Raw genomic sequence first — 14,989 nt, forward strand, 5'->3', positions numbered from 1 at the left:
ACTGGACCTCAATGTCCGGGCTGAACGATGGGGGTGGAGACGCTCCTTCAGGTATGCTGGATCGAGGCCACTTAGGGTTTTAAAGGTCAGCACCAACACTTTGAATTGTGCTCGGAAACATACTGGGAGCCAATGTAGATGTAGATCTTTCAAGACTGGTGTTATGTGGTCTCGGCGGCCGCTTCCAGTCACCTGTCTAGCTGCCGCATTCTGGATTAATTGTAGTTTCTGGGTCACCTTCAAAGGTAACCCCACGTAGAGCGCATTGCAGTAGTCCAAGCGGGAGATAACTAGAGCATGCACCACTCTGGCGAGACAGTCTGCAGGCAGGTAGGGTCTCAGCCTGCGTACCAGATGGAGCTGGTAGACAGCTGCCCTGGACACAGAATTGACTTCCACCTCCATGGACAGCTGTGAGTCCAAAATGACTCCCAGGCTGCGCACCTGGTCCTTCAGGGGCACAGTCCTCCACACCTGCCCGCCTCCTGTCCTCCACAAACAGTACTTCTGTCTTGTCAGGATTCAACCTCAATCTGTTAGCCGCCATCCATCCTCCAACTGCCTCCAGGCACTCACACAGGACCTTTAGCGCCTTCACTGGCTCTGATTTGAAAGAGAGGTAGAGCTGGGTATCGTCCACATACTGATGAACACCCAGCCCAAACCCCCTGATGATCTCTCCCAGCGGCTGCATGTAGATGTTAGAAAACATGGGGGGGGGGAGGACAGAACCCTGAGGCACCCCACAAGTGAGAGCCCAGGGGTCTGAACATTCACCCCCCCACCACTTTCTGAACATGGCCCAGGAGGAAGGAGCGGAACCACTGTATGACAGTGCCCCAACAAGGTGGAAGTTAATAGGATTTGCATCAAGCAAACCTGCTTAGGACAGGTATGCACCACTGGGATATTTCTATGCATCCGCTCTGGCATTTTGGGCCCAACCATATATGATGCTACATGGGCTGCTTGCTATCGCAATTTAAAATTAAAATCAATAAAATGATAAAATAAAATAGCAGGCTGTTGGGGAGGTGAGGTTTCCTTTTCCACCAGAGTCCCGAGGAAACTGGAAAATGTTTGTAGAGCGTTTTAAAAATCAGTATAAACAAGTGAACAGATTAGGGGCCCTGGGTGCAAAAATGTTAAGGGGCGCAAAATTTCACCACCCGGTGCTGCCTCAGTACAGCTGTTCACTTCCGTTGCTGGGCTCCATTGAAAACGCGGGCCCCCCGACACTGGCAACCCATGCTATGCCACTGGGTGGAAGTTACCCCTATTATAAACTCTGCTCAGTTACTGCCACTGCTGCCTGAGCTGGCCTAACCGTAACAGAGGAAATGCAAGCATTTAAAAGAGAGTTTGACTTAAACCACCCTTTTCTGGTGTTATACAAAGCCGCCGGATCATGTGACTGAGCTAAAAGAGGTTTGGAATAGGTGCAAGTCTTTCCTTGCCCAATCCTGCACCTTTCTGGGGACTTTGAGCAGTGTAAATTTCACCAGCATCTCAGCTAGGATGTGGGAGTGTAGTTTGTTAATTAATTAATTAAGATTTATATACCACCCTTCATCATAAGATGTCAGGGCGGTTCACAGAATAAAAAACAGGATTAAAAACAAGGAAACAAGTAAAACTAAACTAAACTGACTGAGTCCTGGGCTTACCTGGGACCGATTTAGATCTGCCTATTCAAAATCCTGATGGATCTTGGGTTTAGATTGCACTGTAAACCCAGCCATGTGGATACATAATTCACTATAAGAATAATAAGAATAGCCAGACATATTTTCAGTCTGTACAGAAGTTCATGCCTCAGTGCCACCGATAAAGATTAGCTAGCAGAAAATTGCTTTTAATTTAGACCTTGTTGTATTCCAGTTATTCCCATCTCTCTCTCTCTCTCTCTCTCTCTCTCTCTCTCTCTCTCTCTCTCTCTCTCTCTCTCTCTCTCTCTCTCTCTCTCTCTCTCTCCCCCTCTCCCTCTCCCTCTCTCCCTCTCCCCCCCTCTCTCTTGCCAGAGCCCAATTTCAATGCTCCCCCACTTTTTGGCGGCGTAGGGTCACATTATCAAATGCAATGTCTATAAAACATGGCATGAGGATTCAGATACGGTATACACAATGATGGCAGATGCTGTGAAAACTCCAGAGGAATCAGAGATTGCTATCAACAGGATGTTTACATTTAAAGAGTTTCTAAGAAAATAATGAAGATTTCCTGCAGTTCATTCTGACTGGCACTACAGTTACGACAGCTCGAGAAAGTGCAAGTTACTGACAAAATAATTCTGTCTGCCACAGATCCAAGGTGGAAAAAAAGAAAGCAACCGTTTCAACGTATGGCATGCACAGTCCTAAGAATTAAGTGTCCTCGGTTCAGACATGAAGCCTCATGGCAAGTAGATTAGATGGTTCCTGTTACTGGGTGGTTTCCAACTCCTCAAAAGATTCCATCAACGGTGTCTCTGAAAATTTTTAGACATCACCTGGGAAGGCAGGTGAACTAATGCCAGTGTACTGGAAGGAGCAAAGATCACCAGTGTTGAAGCAATGATTCTGCAGATGCCCGATTATCGTCTTCCAAAGCAACTACTCTACTCCGAACTTAAAAATGGAAAGCGTAATGCTGGTGGTCAACAAAAGAGGTTCAAAGACTCTCAAGTCAAATCTAAAAAAACTGTACTATAAACCCCGACAACTGGGAAACACTGGCCTGCGAGCGCTCCAATTGGACAACAGCCTTTACCAAACGTGTCATGGGCTTTGAAGACGCTTGAACTCAGGACGAAAGGGAGAAACATGCTAAGAGGAAGGGATGCTTGGCAAACCTTTACCGTGATCAACTCCCACCTGGAAACCTACCATGTTTCTCTGAAAATAAGACACCGTCTTATATTTATTTTTCCTTAAAAAAACACACGGTGGCTTATTTTAAAGGGATGTCTTATTTTTTAATTACATGTCCAGCCTAGCCATACCCTTGGCACCCTCCAGAACTGCACCTATCACTATGTCTTATTTTCAGGGTATGGCTTAAATTGCACAAATGCTTAGAAATCCTGCTACGGCTTATTTTATGGGTATGTCTTATTTTTGGAGAAGCAGGGTGGAAGGGCATGTGGAACAAGAATTGGCCTCCACAGTCACTTACAGACTCACTTTTAAAACAGTGTTTATGGAAGACCACCTTACTCGGCTATGAGGGATTGCCGCCAAAGAAGAAGAAGAAGAAGAAGAAGAAAAAGGTGGTTTTCAAAATATGACATGTAGCTGGGGGATTCAGATAGAAACTGTGGTATGGAAAGAAGGTTTTTTTGGTTTTTTCTGCATCCAACATTTCCAAACTTGGGACATACTTTTGTAACTACAGCAAAGCCCCCCCCCCTTTACTGTGTATATCTCTCCACTTCTCTCTTTCTGATTTTCCAATAGCTGAGAATACCAGGTGGGGAGAGTATTGCTCTCAGGTTTTGCTTGGAATCTCAGATTCTGTTGGAATCTGGTTGCCCACTGCAAGAAGAGAGCGCAGGATTGAGAATAATTATTACTTTGCTTTATTACTTGCCCTTCAGCCTAAGGTCCCTAGGTGGTCACATCCATTCAAACCACAACATTAAAAAAGAAATCACAAGAAATATAAAAACCACAACTTTTTTTTTGGGGGGGGGGGGTAACTCAACAATAGCCACTTTCTTCCATTTCCCAAGAGCTCGATTTCTGCCTACCCTTGTGTTCCAATGCTGCTTTTCAAATCTTGTGTATGTCACAGAAGGACTAATTTGAGCATGTGGTGCAGAAATTTCGGATACTGCCGCATGTGCCAGAGCACATGCTTGAATGCTGTGAGCGTCAAAACCCTCATGTGCAGCTTTCCTAACTTCCATTCTGAACTTCAGCAGAACGCAGTCCAAAAAGCATACGGGGGCTGCCAAAATAAAAGGTGTTCCTGGCTGCTGAGAGCAATCCGGGCCTATTCATGCAGCGTATTTGAAAGATTTTCCACAACTGGAGGCAAGTGATTTACTCTGGCTGTGGGCAGAAAGAGACGGCATCTGTGGTGTCTTCCACACTGCTGCCTTCCAGATTGTGAACCTTTCAAGGGCAATAACTATTAAACTGCTATGGACAGCTTTGGACACTGGGTCAAGAAAACTGGGCAACACCAGGCCAGCTGTTTCAATAAAAACCAGCTCAAGGTTGGTTTTGGCTGCTTTGGTTTGCAATTTTCTTCAAGCTGGTTTAAACAAAATGAGCCCGTGCTTTTAAAAAAACTGAGTGATGTTAATTTGAAGGAAATGAGAGAGAGAGAGAGAGAGAGAGAGACAGAGAGACAGAGAGACAGAGAGAGAGAGGGGCTTCTTCAAAGGCATTTTGGCTGAGATCCTTGAAGGGCAGTATATGAATTTAAGAAATACACAAATAAATAGCTAATACGTTTTTGCATTGTAAAGTGGATTTATGAAAGCCCTCGTGATTGAGAAGAACCCCTTAGTTGCTTAGAAAACTCAGGAAGCTGCCTTCTACTGAATCAAACCATTGCTCCATATAACTCAACATTTTCAATGTCCAGCAGCAATTATCCTGGGTTTTACAGACAGGCTGAACATGAGCATAAAGGGCTTCTACACACGCAGCAAAGTTTTACCTTCTCACTTCCAGAAGCTGGAATGCCAGAAGCTGCCTTATATTGACTCAAGACCATTGGTCTTGGGCCCAGTATACCTGAAGGAATGTCTCCACCCCCATCGTCCAGCCCAGACACTGAGGTCCAGCTCCTAGGGCCTTCTGGCGGTTCCCTCACTACAAGAAGTGAGGTTCCAGGGAATCAGGCCTTCTCGGTGGTGGCCTCCCATCAGATGTCAAGGAAATAAACAACTATCTGACTTTTAGAAGACATTTGAAGGCAGCCCTGTTTAGGGAAGTTTGATGTTTTATCATGTTTTTACTATTCTGTTGGGAGCTGCCCAGAGTAGCTGGGGAAACCCAGCCCGATGGGTGGGTTATAAATAATAAATAATATTATTATTAAATTATTATTGGCCTCTTGGTATCAGTACTGCCCATTAGGGCTGCCAATAGCTCTCCAGAGTTCCAGACGGGGATCTTTTGCCGTCTATTACCTGAAGATGGCAGAAATCGAACCCAAGTGTCTGAATACCCAGCATGTGCTCTACTTCAGAGCTACATTGGAGACCATTGATCAGGTTCCTTCAAATCCTTTGTGGTGAGGTGGTGATGATGGGGGAAGGTGCTTTCTTCCGAAAAGGAATAAACCCGAAGCCTATAGCTGTGTGCACGAAGCCAACTGCGTTCCACTCTGAATCAGGGGAGAATGTTTACATTACACATCCATGATGCAGTAATACTCAAAATACTGAATTTGCACAAGCCAGGTAAAAACTCATGCCTGTAAATGAAGACGTCTCTTGCAGGCTAGTTAGGCATCTTATGCGCACGACTGGAGGGGCACCTAACACCGTGTATACACAACGATGTGTATTCATATACATTTGCCATCATCACGGACACATTTTGCGTGCCAGAGAAAAACAATTGTGTAAGTCTGAAGCACAGCAACCTTATTTTTGTGCTTTTATGTTGTGAACCATCCTAAGCAGTATACAAATTAAACAAACAAACAAACAAACAAACAAACAAACAAACCATAAAGTTGTTTTAATCAGTTTTAAATATAGTGTTTTAATGCTGTAACCTGGGACCTTAGAGTGAAGGACAGGTAAATGATGATGATGTCATGTTATTTTTTTATGCCTTGTGGGATGTGCACTGCTGCCTACAGGACCCCCAGTTAATAAGGGCATGAAATGTTCTCAAGCATGTGAAACAGCCAACGCTGTCCCACATTATTTGTTTCGGGATCTCTGAGAGGCGGGATCAACGCTTGGACTTTAAATGGTCTACTTTTCCACCAGAAAAAGGGCAGCGAATCTTCCTTTTTGTTCAGCATTTGAAGCGGAGGGTTTAAGTGACTCACTTCTGCTAAAATTCCTCCAGCCTCCTTAAAGGTAAAGGTAAAGGTACCCCTGACCCTTAGGTCCAGTCGCAGACGACTCTGGGGATGCAGCGCTCATCTCGCTTTACTGGCCGAGGGAGCCGGCGTTTGTCCGCAGGCAGCTTCCGGGTCATGTGGCCACCGTGACTAAGCTGCTTCTGGAGAAACCAGAGCAGCGCACGGAAACGCCATTTACCTTCCCACTGTAGCGGTACCTATTTATCTACTTGCACTTTGACGTGCTTTCGAACTGCTAGGTTGGCAGGAGCTGGGACTGAGCAAACGGGAGCTCATGATCCAGCTCCCTTACGTGTCAGCATTTGCTGCACCTGAGACGCCCAGCTCTGAAGAGGCCCGCATTTTCTCTTACTCCCTCCTCAGCTCCTACTAATTATGCTGTAAAACTGGGCTTGAAAAGGCAGGAATAATTTAGTGTCTCTTTTCTCTCACCTCCTTCAACACACAACATGCAAATGGGATCCAGAAATAACTTTTCTCTTCCCCAGCAGCTGGCACCGTCAGGTGTTAAGATTGGCTTTACACTTATGATCACACTGACTACTAAGCAGCATAAATTTCCCAAAGTGACAACTTGCCAACTCTATCGCAACTTGGGCTCCAGTTCCTGTTCTCGTCGGCTTCCAACCCTTTATTAGTCAAGCCCTACTTTTAACGTCAGTACACTTCAGGTTGAAGTTTGTGCCAACTCACATTTCTCCCCTAATTTTCACCTTCCCAGAAATTATTAGAAGGAAGAATTAGGGGGGAAAGTTGAGAGTGTGGGGTAGAGAGGAGGAGGAGGAGGAGGAGGAGGAGGAGGAGGAGGAGGAGGAGGAGGAGGAGGAGAAGAAGAAGAAGAAGAAGACGAAGAAGAAGAAGAAGAAGAAGAAGAAGAAGAAGAAGAAGAAGAAGAAGAAGAAGAAGAAGAAGAAGAAGAAGAAGAAGAAGAAGAAGAAGAGGCATTTAACTCCATGCTTGCTTCTACACTGTCCTGGTCTTGCCAGCTTTTTATAACTTTGCCTCAATTAATTTTTAAAATAAAATAAAATAAAATAAAAATTCCTTGGGTAGAGCACACCACTTTAAAAGTGCAATGACACAGAGGAACAAATAAAACACAGGTTTTCAAAGTAGGCCTCCAGGTGCAAAAGCATTGCTCAGGTTGACGTAGTCAAGGAAAACAGATGGAAATAGACAGAAGCACCTGCGAGGCCTTTAATTCAGAAAGGAAAGTACGGTAAGCACATTTTGCAACTATAATGAGCAAAAGGTGAATCGCGCCAAGGTCAACCTGGCTCGTACATCTTGCATAGAGATATTCTGAGGTGAACGTATCATTGAGAAAGTAGAGCAGGGGGTCAGCAAACATTTTAAGCAGGGGGCCTGCTGAATTAATTATAGGCTATGTGAAATAAGGCCAGAGACACAAATTCTTTCTAACCAATAAATGCAGACAAACTATACATAAATGGCCTGAGATCAGAACAGAATCATTTGGGTGTTGAAAAGCAGGACAGTGAAGTACAGTGGTACCTCTACTTACAAATAACTCTACTTACGAATTTTTCTACTTACAAATGGAGCTCCGTCCGCCATCTTGGATGTGGTTTAGATAGGATTTTTTCTACTTACGAATTTTTAGATAGGGTTGCTTCGACTTACAATTTTTTTCTCCCAATGCATTCCTATGGGATTCGACTTACAATTTTTTTCGACTTACAAATGTGTGTTCGGAACGCATTAAATTCGTAAGTAGAGGTACCACTGTATCTGCAAATGGGCAACTCATTAGAACTGGGGAGAGTAAAGAATTACCTTCTTTAAATGCTTTCTTATGGCAGTGTTATCTCTCTCTGTGACCTCGTTCATCTCTTGGTGTCCCATGTACATGGCGTTTGCTGCAAAAATAAGAGACCCACATGCAATTATGGCAATATAAAAACAGCTTGTGCAGAAAACAAAAGATGCTGGCTAGATTTTCCAAGCCAAGTTGAGTGAGGCCTACTCTTTTAACAGGTCTATCCTCAAAGAAACTGTTCAGGACTTGAAGTCCTATAACAGCTTGCCACATTGGCAATGCAACCAAATCTAGGGTTGCCATTTCCCAATAAGTAAAAAGTTGTTGAGCTTTTTTTTGGAGGGAATTTTGCCAATTAAAAAGGATTCCCCCCCCCCAGATGGTAATTTTGCCCGTGGAATCCTGGACATGTCCAGGAAAAACCGGACATATGTGGATTTTAAAGAAAAAACAGAGAAATTATATGATGCAGTAGAAAAAGATTTACAATGGAAACCATGGAGGGGTGGAGGGAAGTATAAGGCTTCAGGGAATCCTATATGTTTACAATTATGATTATTGTTTGAATTCAAATGTAAATTGTAAAACTGAATAAAAAAATCACACACACACTGTCAGAGGTTCTTGCGACTACTCTTGAGTAACGATGCTCCACATCTGCTTGTCTTTAAGATTTTTTTTTATTGTGCATTCTATTTACAGTGCAGAATGCCTGGAAAGCATGTCTGCTTAGTCTGAGTCAGAACCTCGCAATGGCTTCTTTCTGTTTCGCGCCCAACGTAACAGCTTGGGAACTCCAAAGCGCCTCCCCCTTGTCCTACGGGGTGCCGTACACCTCAATTCAGGCGTCGGGGGGAAGGGCCGTCCCTCTGACTGCTCTCCCGTCATTTCCTCCCCAGCTGCCTCCCTCTCTACTCGGTGTGGAGGCTCTTTGACGCTGCTAGAGCCCTGTCTCTCTCCCTCTGCTTCCTGACTCTTGTAATCTGATTTGCTACTGGACTTACTGCTCTGAGAGGAACTCGACCTGATGAGGGGGAGCTGTTCCCCCTTACACACACACCGGATATATGGCAACCCTAGTGAATCCATCATTATTAACAACAACAACAGCTCAGTTCAAAGACAGTGAGTGGACCTTCTGTACTCATTGCAGGGAACTGTGAATGATGTCAACAGTGGCATGTGCGGCACAGCAATTTCACACAGCCCTCCTTCTCCTTCGTGGACAGGGGTGCATGAAGATGGCACAAATCAATTGGTTATAAAAGCGGCATCCAACCTAACACCGCAGGAGAGTGCAGGCACCCATGCTTCTCCACGATGGCTGCCTTTGGACGCTTCTCAGTAACACGTGACATGTGGCTCTCTCAACCATCAACTGGCAAGGAAGAAAGAACCTCGGGCACAGTCAGAGTTCAATCGTGTGTGATTGGCCTTGCAACGGATGCCATGGTTATTGTTATTCATTTAATTATGTGAGGGCAGTGGCGCCAGTTTTGACCTATAAAATAGTTAACTGGTTCAACATGACATAAGGCAGTGTTCTCAAAGGGGAGTTCCACATTGCATTGTTTCAAATCGGTTTTAGCATTTTTCTTTTGTTTTAAAATACTGTAGTTGAACATGCTTTGTTAAGACTTGCTACCTACTCCAAGGCCCTACGGATGTATGAATAGAAAGCGAAATAAATCTGTGAAATAAATCTATGGGTTGTATCCAACACTGCAGCTCCACTTTGAGCAGACTCCCTTTCTTGCCACCTCCAGCACATCCTTAAAATTGGAGGACCCTCTGGGATCGGGGGTGGGGGGGAGGTGATCAGCTGCATGGATGGAAATCTCTTGTGCAGCGTGAAATAAAATTATTTGCAGCTGCAGCATATGTTTATATAGCCCAAATTAGATATTTACTCAAACGAGAATTTTATTAATTCTGCTTTCCGAAGGGAATTGATTGTTTGGAATTAAAGGGTTTGATCATCTTTCGCGATCGCAAGGTAACTACTGTAGCTTCCAACAAGTCCTTCTGTGTTTGCCATGTAATGGGTAAGGCTGCCTTGAAATATTGGAAATTTAAACAGATTTCCCCACTGATTAGCAAAGGGGACTCACAGACCCTCCTAGTCCCCCTGTTTTCCAGGAACAGTTACAGAAGCCGTCTCGGTTTCTGATTTGATCTTGGAATGTCCCACTTTTCCTTACAATGTCCTTATTTTTATCGGAGAAATATTGGAGGGTATAGAGCAGGCATGTCCAAAATCAGGCCCCTATGGCAGTTTATTTCCTGGGTTAAAATCCTAAAAGAAGGCCAACAACTTCAATCCCAAAAAAAGGTCAACAACCTCAATCCTAAGAAAAGCTCAGCAACTTTGGGCGGCCCTCACGCATGTTCATTTCATCAAATCCGGCCCTCTTTGAAAAAAGTTTGGGCACCCCTGGTATAGAGTTATGTAACCCCTGAGCCAAGGAGATATAATTATATAGCCTTTAGAAGACACTTGAAGGCAGTGCTGTATAGGGAATCTTTTAAGTGTTTTATTATGTTTTTATATATGTTGGAAGCCGTCTAGAGTGGCTGGGGCAACTCAGTCAGATGTGTTGGGAATAATAATAATAATAATAATAATAATAATAATAATAATAATACAGTAATAATAATAATGGAACAGGACGTCCCTATTTTCATCAGAGAAATGTTGGAGGACATGAACTCACACGGCATATGCCATATGTCATGGGAGTAGCAGCTAGCAGAGTTTCAAATCACACACTGTCCCAATAGGCAGAGAAAAAGGAAACAGCAATCAGACAGAGTGACCCCAAAACATTACATCGAGCAAATTCCTGCAGCACTTTGAGGAAATGGAAGCAAATGATATTAAGGAGGGAGAGGTGAGAGCTCAAGAGATCTCCATGCCAAAAGGGAAAGTTTTCTGTAGACAGACACAGTTAGTAGAACCCAGATCAAAAGCTAAATGAACAAGGTGCTTGGAGCTAAGGTGGATTTAGAGAACTGAGTGAATCTGCATAATCATAAACAATGTATAAAACCCAGATCAGTTATCCATTATTTACCAGAAGAGTTACTATTTTCTGTGACAGTTTCTTCCTTGGGTAGAATTTTTCCTTGGTTTCCTTGACACCGAGGAAGTACTTAGATATTCTGCTGGATGTTCTGGATTCTTCCCCAAACTAGCAGGATTGTGATTGAGAAGGGGGTTCGGATTGCATTGTTTTGCTTTTTAACATATTTTTATTAAAGATTTCTTAGTTTACAAAAGTTATGTGTAATGTCTCTTTTTTCAAGTTACATTTTCTACAGATCCATTTCATTTGTCGAGATATTAGTGTTACATTAAGACAGTGGTGTCCAATTTTTCCCCCCAAAGAGGGCCAGATTTGATTTTACCCTGGGAAATGTACTGCCACAGGGGCCGGATTAAACCGACTGGCAGGCCGGACTTTGGACATGCCCGCATTAGGAAGAAAAGGGGGAAAGAGGTGGGGGGGGCATGGTGAGTGGGGTCGGGGGTGGGGTCGGGTGGCAATGCTTCTATTCTACTTAGTTTATGTGTGGGGCTTTGAGTCAGCATCGCTTGTGGGGGTTCTCTTTACTATTCGCTTGTATTCCTTTGGTGGTGAGAGAGGTTGATTTGTCCCCATGCCACTTCCAGTTTATTGGCTAGTTTTTCTAATAAGGCTGTTTCCCATACTATTTGAAGCCATTGGTCTATGCTTACTCCTGACAGGTCTCTCCAGTGTCTGGCTATGACGCTTCTGGCTGCTGAGAGTAGGTGGGCTATGAGCTCTTTATGATGTGAGCGGGCATTATTATTCTCACAGTGGCCGGAGCGGACTACTTCAGAGTAACGACGCTACGCAGCTCTGCATTTTATTCTTTTATTGGTGCTGCGTATTTACAGTGCTAAAGTCATTGCTATTTACACGGAGTGATGTGATCAGTCGGTTTCAGAACCTCCTAATGGCTTTTGGCGCGTCTTTCTCCAACACAAAAGCTTTGGCAGACCCATCCTCTTTCCCCTCCTCTTTCTGCGTAGTTCTGGCGTTGGGGGGATGGGTCTCCCTCCCTTATTCGCCCCTTCCTGTCCCGCCTGGGACCCTGGCTCCTCTACCTTGCCTGAGCCTCGGACCCGACTTCCTGCTTCCCTACTGGAATCGGAACTCTCTCTGCTTTCCCCTGTGCTCGGTGATTGGCTTGAACTCAGGAGGGGAGGGACTTCGCGATATCCCCTGTCCCTCACAATTATCTTGGAAGATGTTGATCGAATATTTACACCTACATGATGGGAGTTGCAGCCAACAGTATCTCTAGAGCCACAGGGCTCCCATTCTTGAATTAACCTGAAATGCCAGTAACAGGGATGATTGGATGATTTGAAAAAAACATTGTATTTAACCTTGCAAGTAACTGTTTAATTTATTCATTCCAACCCTTGAGGTCTGTCAGCTTCTTCAGCCTTGTTAAGCCTTAATATATGAATTTTTAGGTGAGCAACTTTAGATATTTTTGTATACTGTTTTAAAAGGATTGTATAAACACTTACAGTGCATTATAATAATTTATTATCCAAGATAAAAGTCCGTCCCCTGAGGAAACGATACCAGTGAAACGGGGAAGAGGCTAGCCGCCCGTCGGAAAACAGACGAGGACGCATGATACATTGTAGCACTTTACTATTGGACTTTTGGCGCTTTATATTGGACTTTTGATATTTTGAACATTGCACTTTCTGAATCTAACTTGCCTTTTCAGATACATTATACAGTGGAACCTCGGTTTAGGAACACCTCGGTTTACGAATTTTTGGTTTACGAACGCCGCGGACCCATCTGGAACGGATTAATTCACTTTCCATTACTTTCAATGGGAAAGTTTGCTTCAGTTTATGAATGCTTCAGTTCATGAACAGACTTCCGGAACCAATTACACCCATGCTTCGGGTTAAGTACGCTTCAGGTTGAGTACTCTGTGGACCCGTCTGGAACGGATTCATCCACTTTCCATTACTTTCAATGGGAAAGTTCGCTTCAGTTTATGAACAGACTTCCAGAACCAATTGTGTTCATAAACCGAGGTACCACTGTATATGTGAAGTCTCCTGGTTGCATATACATTTAGTATTTTCATGGTTTTTTTGTGTTTCCATCCTTCTATTCCAGTAACAGGGAGTTAGCACCCAGGGACAGCCTCAGCTCCTCTCAAAAATATTCCAGAAAAGCCAGGCTTTCACCTGGCACATGAAGTCATGCAATGTTGGCGCCAGGTGGGCTTTCCTGGGTTGACAATATTTGTCTGCACCAAGCAATAGAAAAAAAAGTTTTAAATTTGTTTAAAAAAACAAACAAACCAGGGCCAGGACGGTGGGGTTTTTCCTTTCACAGAATGTCTACTTTGATTTTGGACTAGACTGTGATCTTCCCATTTTTATCATGCCCTCCCTTATTTCTCCGATGAAAACAGGGACGTCCTAGGGGAAAGTGGGACATTCCATAATCAAATCAGAAACCGGGACGGCTTCCGTAAATCCAAGAATGTCCCTGGAAAATGGGAACACTTGGAGGGTCTGGTCCCACAGAAGTGTTGAGAAAATCAGGATTGTTATATATCAATTAATCAGTCTGTGGTATCAATTAATCAGTCTGTGGCTTGGGCAATCCAACAGCTTGACAAAGCTATCTTGAACTGATAAGACTTGGGAAGATCATATATTTCTAGTCATTTATACGTGTCATATGGGAGGAGGCAATGAAAGGCTAGGAAGCTTGAAGGTTTTCATTTGCTCCTAGGTCAGGTCTAGTGCACTTAGCTATAGGGGGAAAATCACACTATGATCCTGCCCGTGACCTCTCTCCTGACCTGGAAGATGAGATTGCTGGCTTTCACCCTCCTTTTCTACCCAACACCCCGACAAACGGAGGTGATTAAGCATTGGTGTCAGTTTAGTCACATGCCTTTGCTAAGCAGAGATGGCTAACTGTGCCAAGAGGCACTTGATTTATTCCTGATGCCGCAAACGTTGATGGGACTCAGAATCAAGGACCAAGAGAAGAAAAGAGAGCTTTATATCACCAGTAGCTATTTAACCCAAAGTGTCACGGCCAAAGCTTAATAACCACATCAGCTAAATTAATAGTTCTCCCCCACCCCACCCAAACAAAGCATAATGACTGAGATCAATCAAATTCCCCAGCCTTAGTCTTTAGGGCTATTTGACACCAATTCAATTAACCACCAATTGCCTGACAAACAAAGTTGCATGTACAGCACTGAAGCTCAAAACCATTCATACACTTAAGACTATACAACAGGGCAAGGAAACACGGCATTTTCAAACCATATTAGATTAATTTCAAAAATTAATTTAACATTAAATGAACAACGACTTCTGCTTTGAGGCAGCAACAGTCTAGTAAATAAAGATTTAGCGGTCAAATTTTCAGTTGGAATAGCCTTTATATATGGAGAGACATTGATGGACTGGCTTTTTAAAAACACAACCACACACAAAAAAACATGTTCTTGGTCACAGACCAAACCAGAAATCTATTACGTTCCCTCTAGGGCTGCGTTCCCACCCCTCCAAACTTTAAAGTACGCCAATGGATCGTTTTCAATTTGCATAGATTAGAGCGACTTGCACAAAGGAGCAATCACCATTTCTCTTCCTCTGGGAGAAGTGGTAACTTTCATTCCATCCACAGAAGGATTCATCTAGCGATTTAATCTACAATCTGAACCCGCTTCCATGGTCCATAGTTATATCAGCCACAGTACACATGTTTGTTCTCTTGGAAGCCCTGAGGTTTCTGCTTGATTAGAGCAACTTCCCAATGCCACCTGGTTGCTGGTCTGCAGCAGAGAGAATTGTGCTAGCAGAGAAGTTAACTGAAAACTCTCATTGGAAGTTGAACAGTCTTAATGTGTTGCTTGCGGCTATGTGCACTGTTAAGCTAGAAATTTGTGAGTTGACTGGGGTGGGGGTGGGGATTCCAAACAAATGTGGTCTACACATGTCAAACCAATTTAGGAATACAGGAGGGTTCAGCATGACAGACTTAAATTTAGAAGTGGATGTGAGCCCTGCACCAAGCAAAAAATGTATGATACCGCAACCGTTAGGTCTTGGTCCCCACATCACAGCGGCGCAAGAGACAA

General features: G+C 43.8%; 1 protein-coding gene across 2 annotated transcripts in view; it reads right to left on the reverse strand.

Annotated features, from left to right (window-relative positions):
* Positions 1–14,989, reverse strand: part of LDAH (lipid droplet associated hydrolase) — a 105,911-nt gene that overhangs the window by 7,241 nt on the left and 83,681 nt on the right. For both annotated transcript variants that reach the window (XM_060272438.2, XM_060272439.2), the window contains one exon: positions 7,831–7,913. In XM_060272438.2, the coding sequence (XP_060128421.1) occupies positions 7,831–7,913 (83 nt within the window). The remainder of the gene's footprint in view (positions 1–7,830; positions 7,914–14,989) is intronic.

The sequence above is a fragment of the Zootoca vivipara genome, chromosome 3 (genome assembly GCF_965207765.1).
Source record: "Zootoca vivipara chromosome 3, rZooViv2.hap1.1, whole genome shotgun sequence".
Classification (NCBI taxonomy): Eukaryota; Metazoa; Chordata; class Lepidosauria; order Squamata; family Lacertidae; genus Zootoca; species Zootoca vivipara.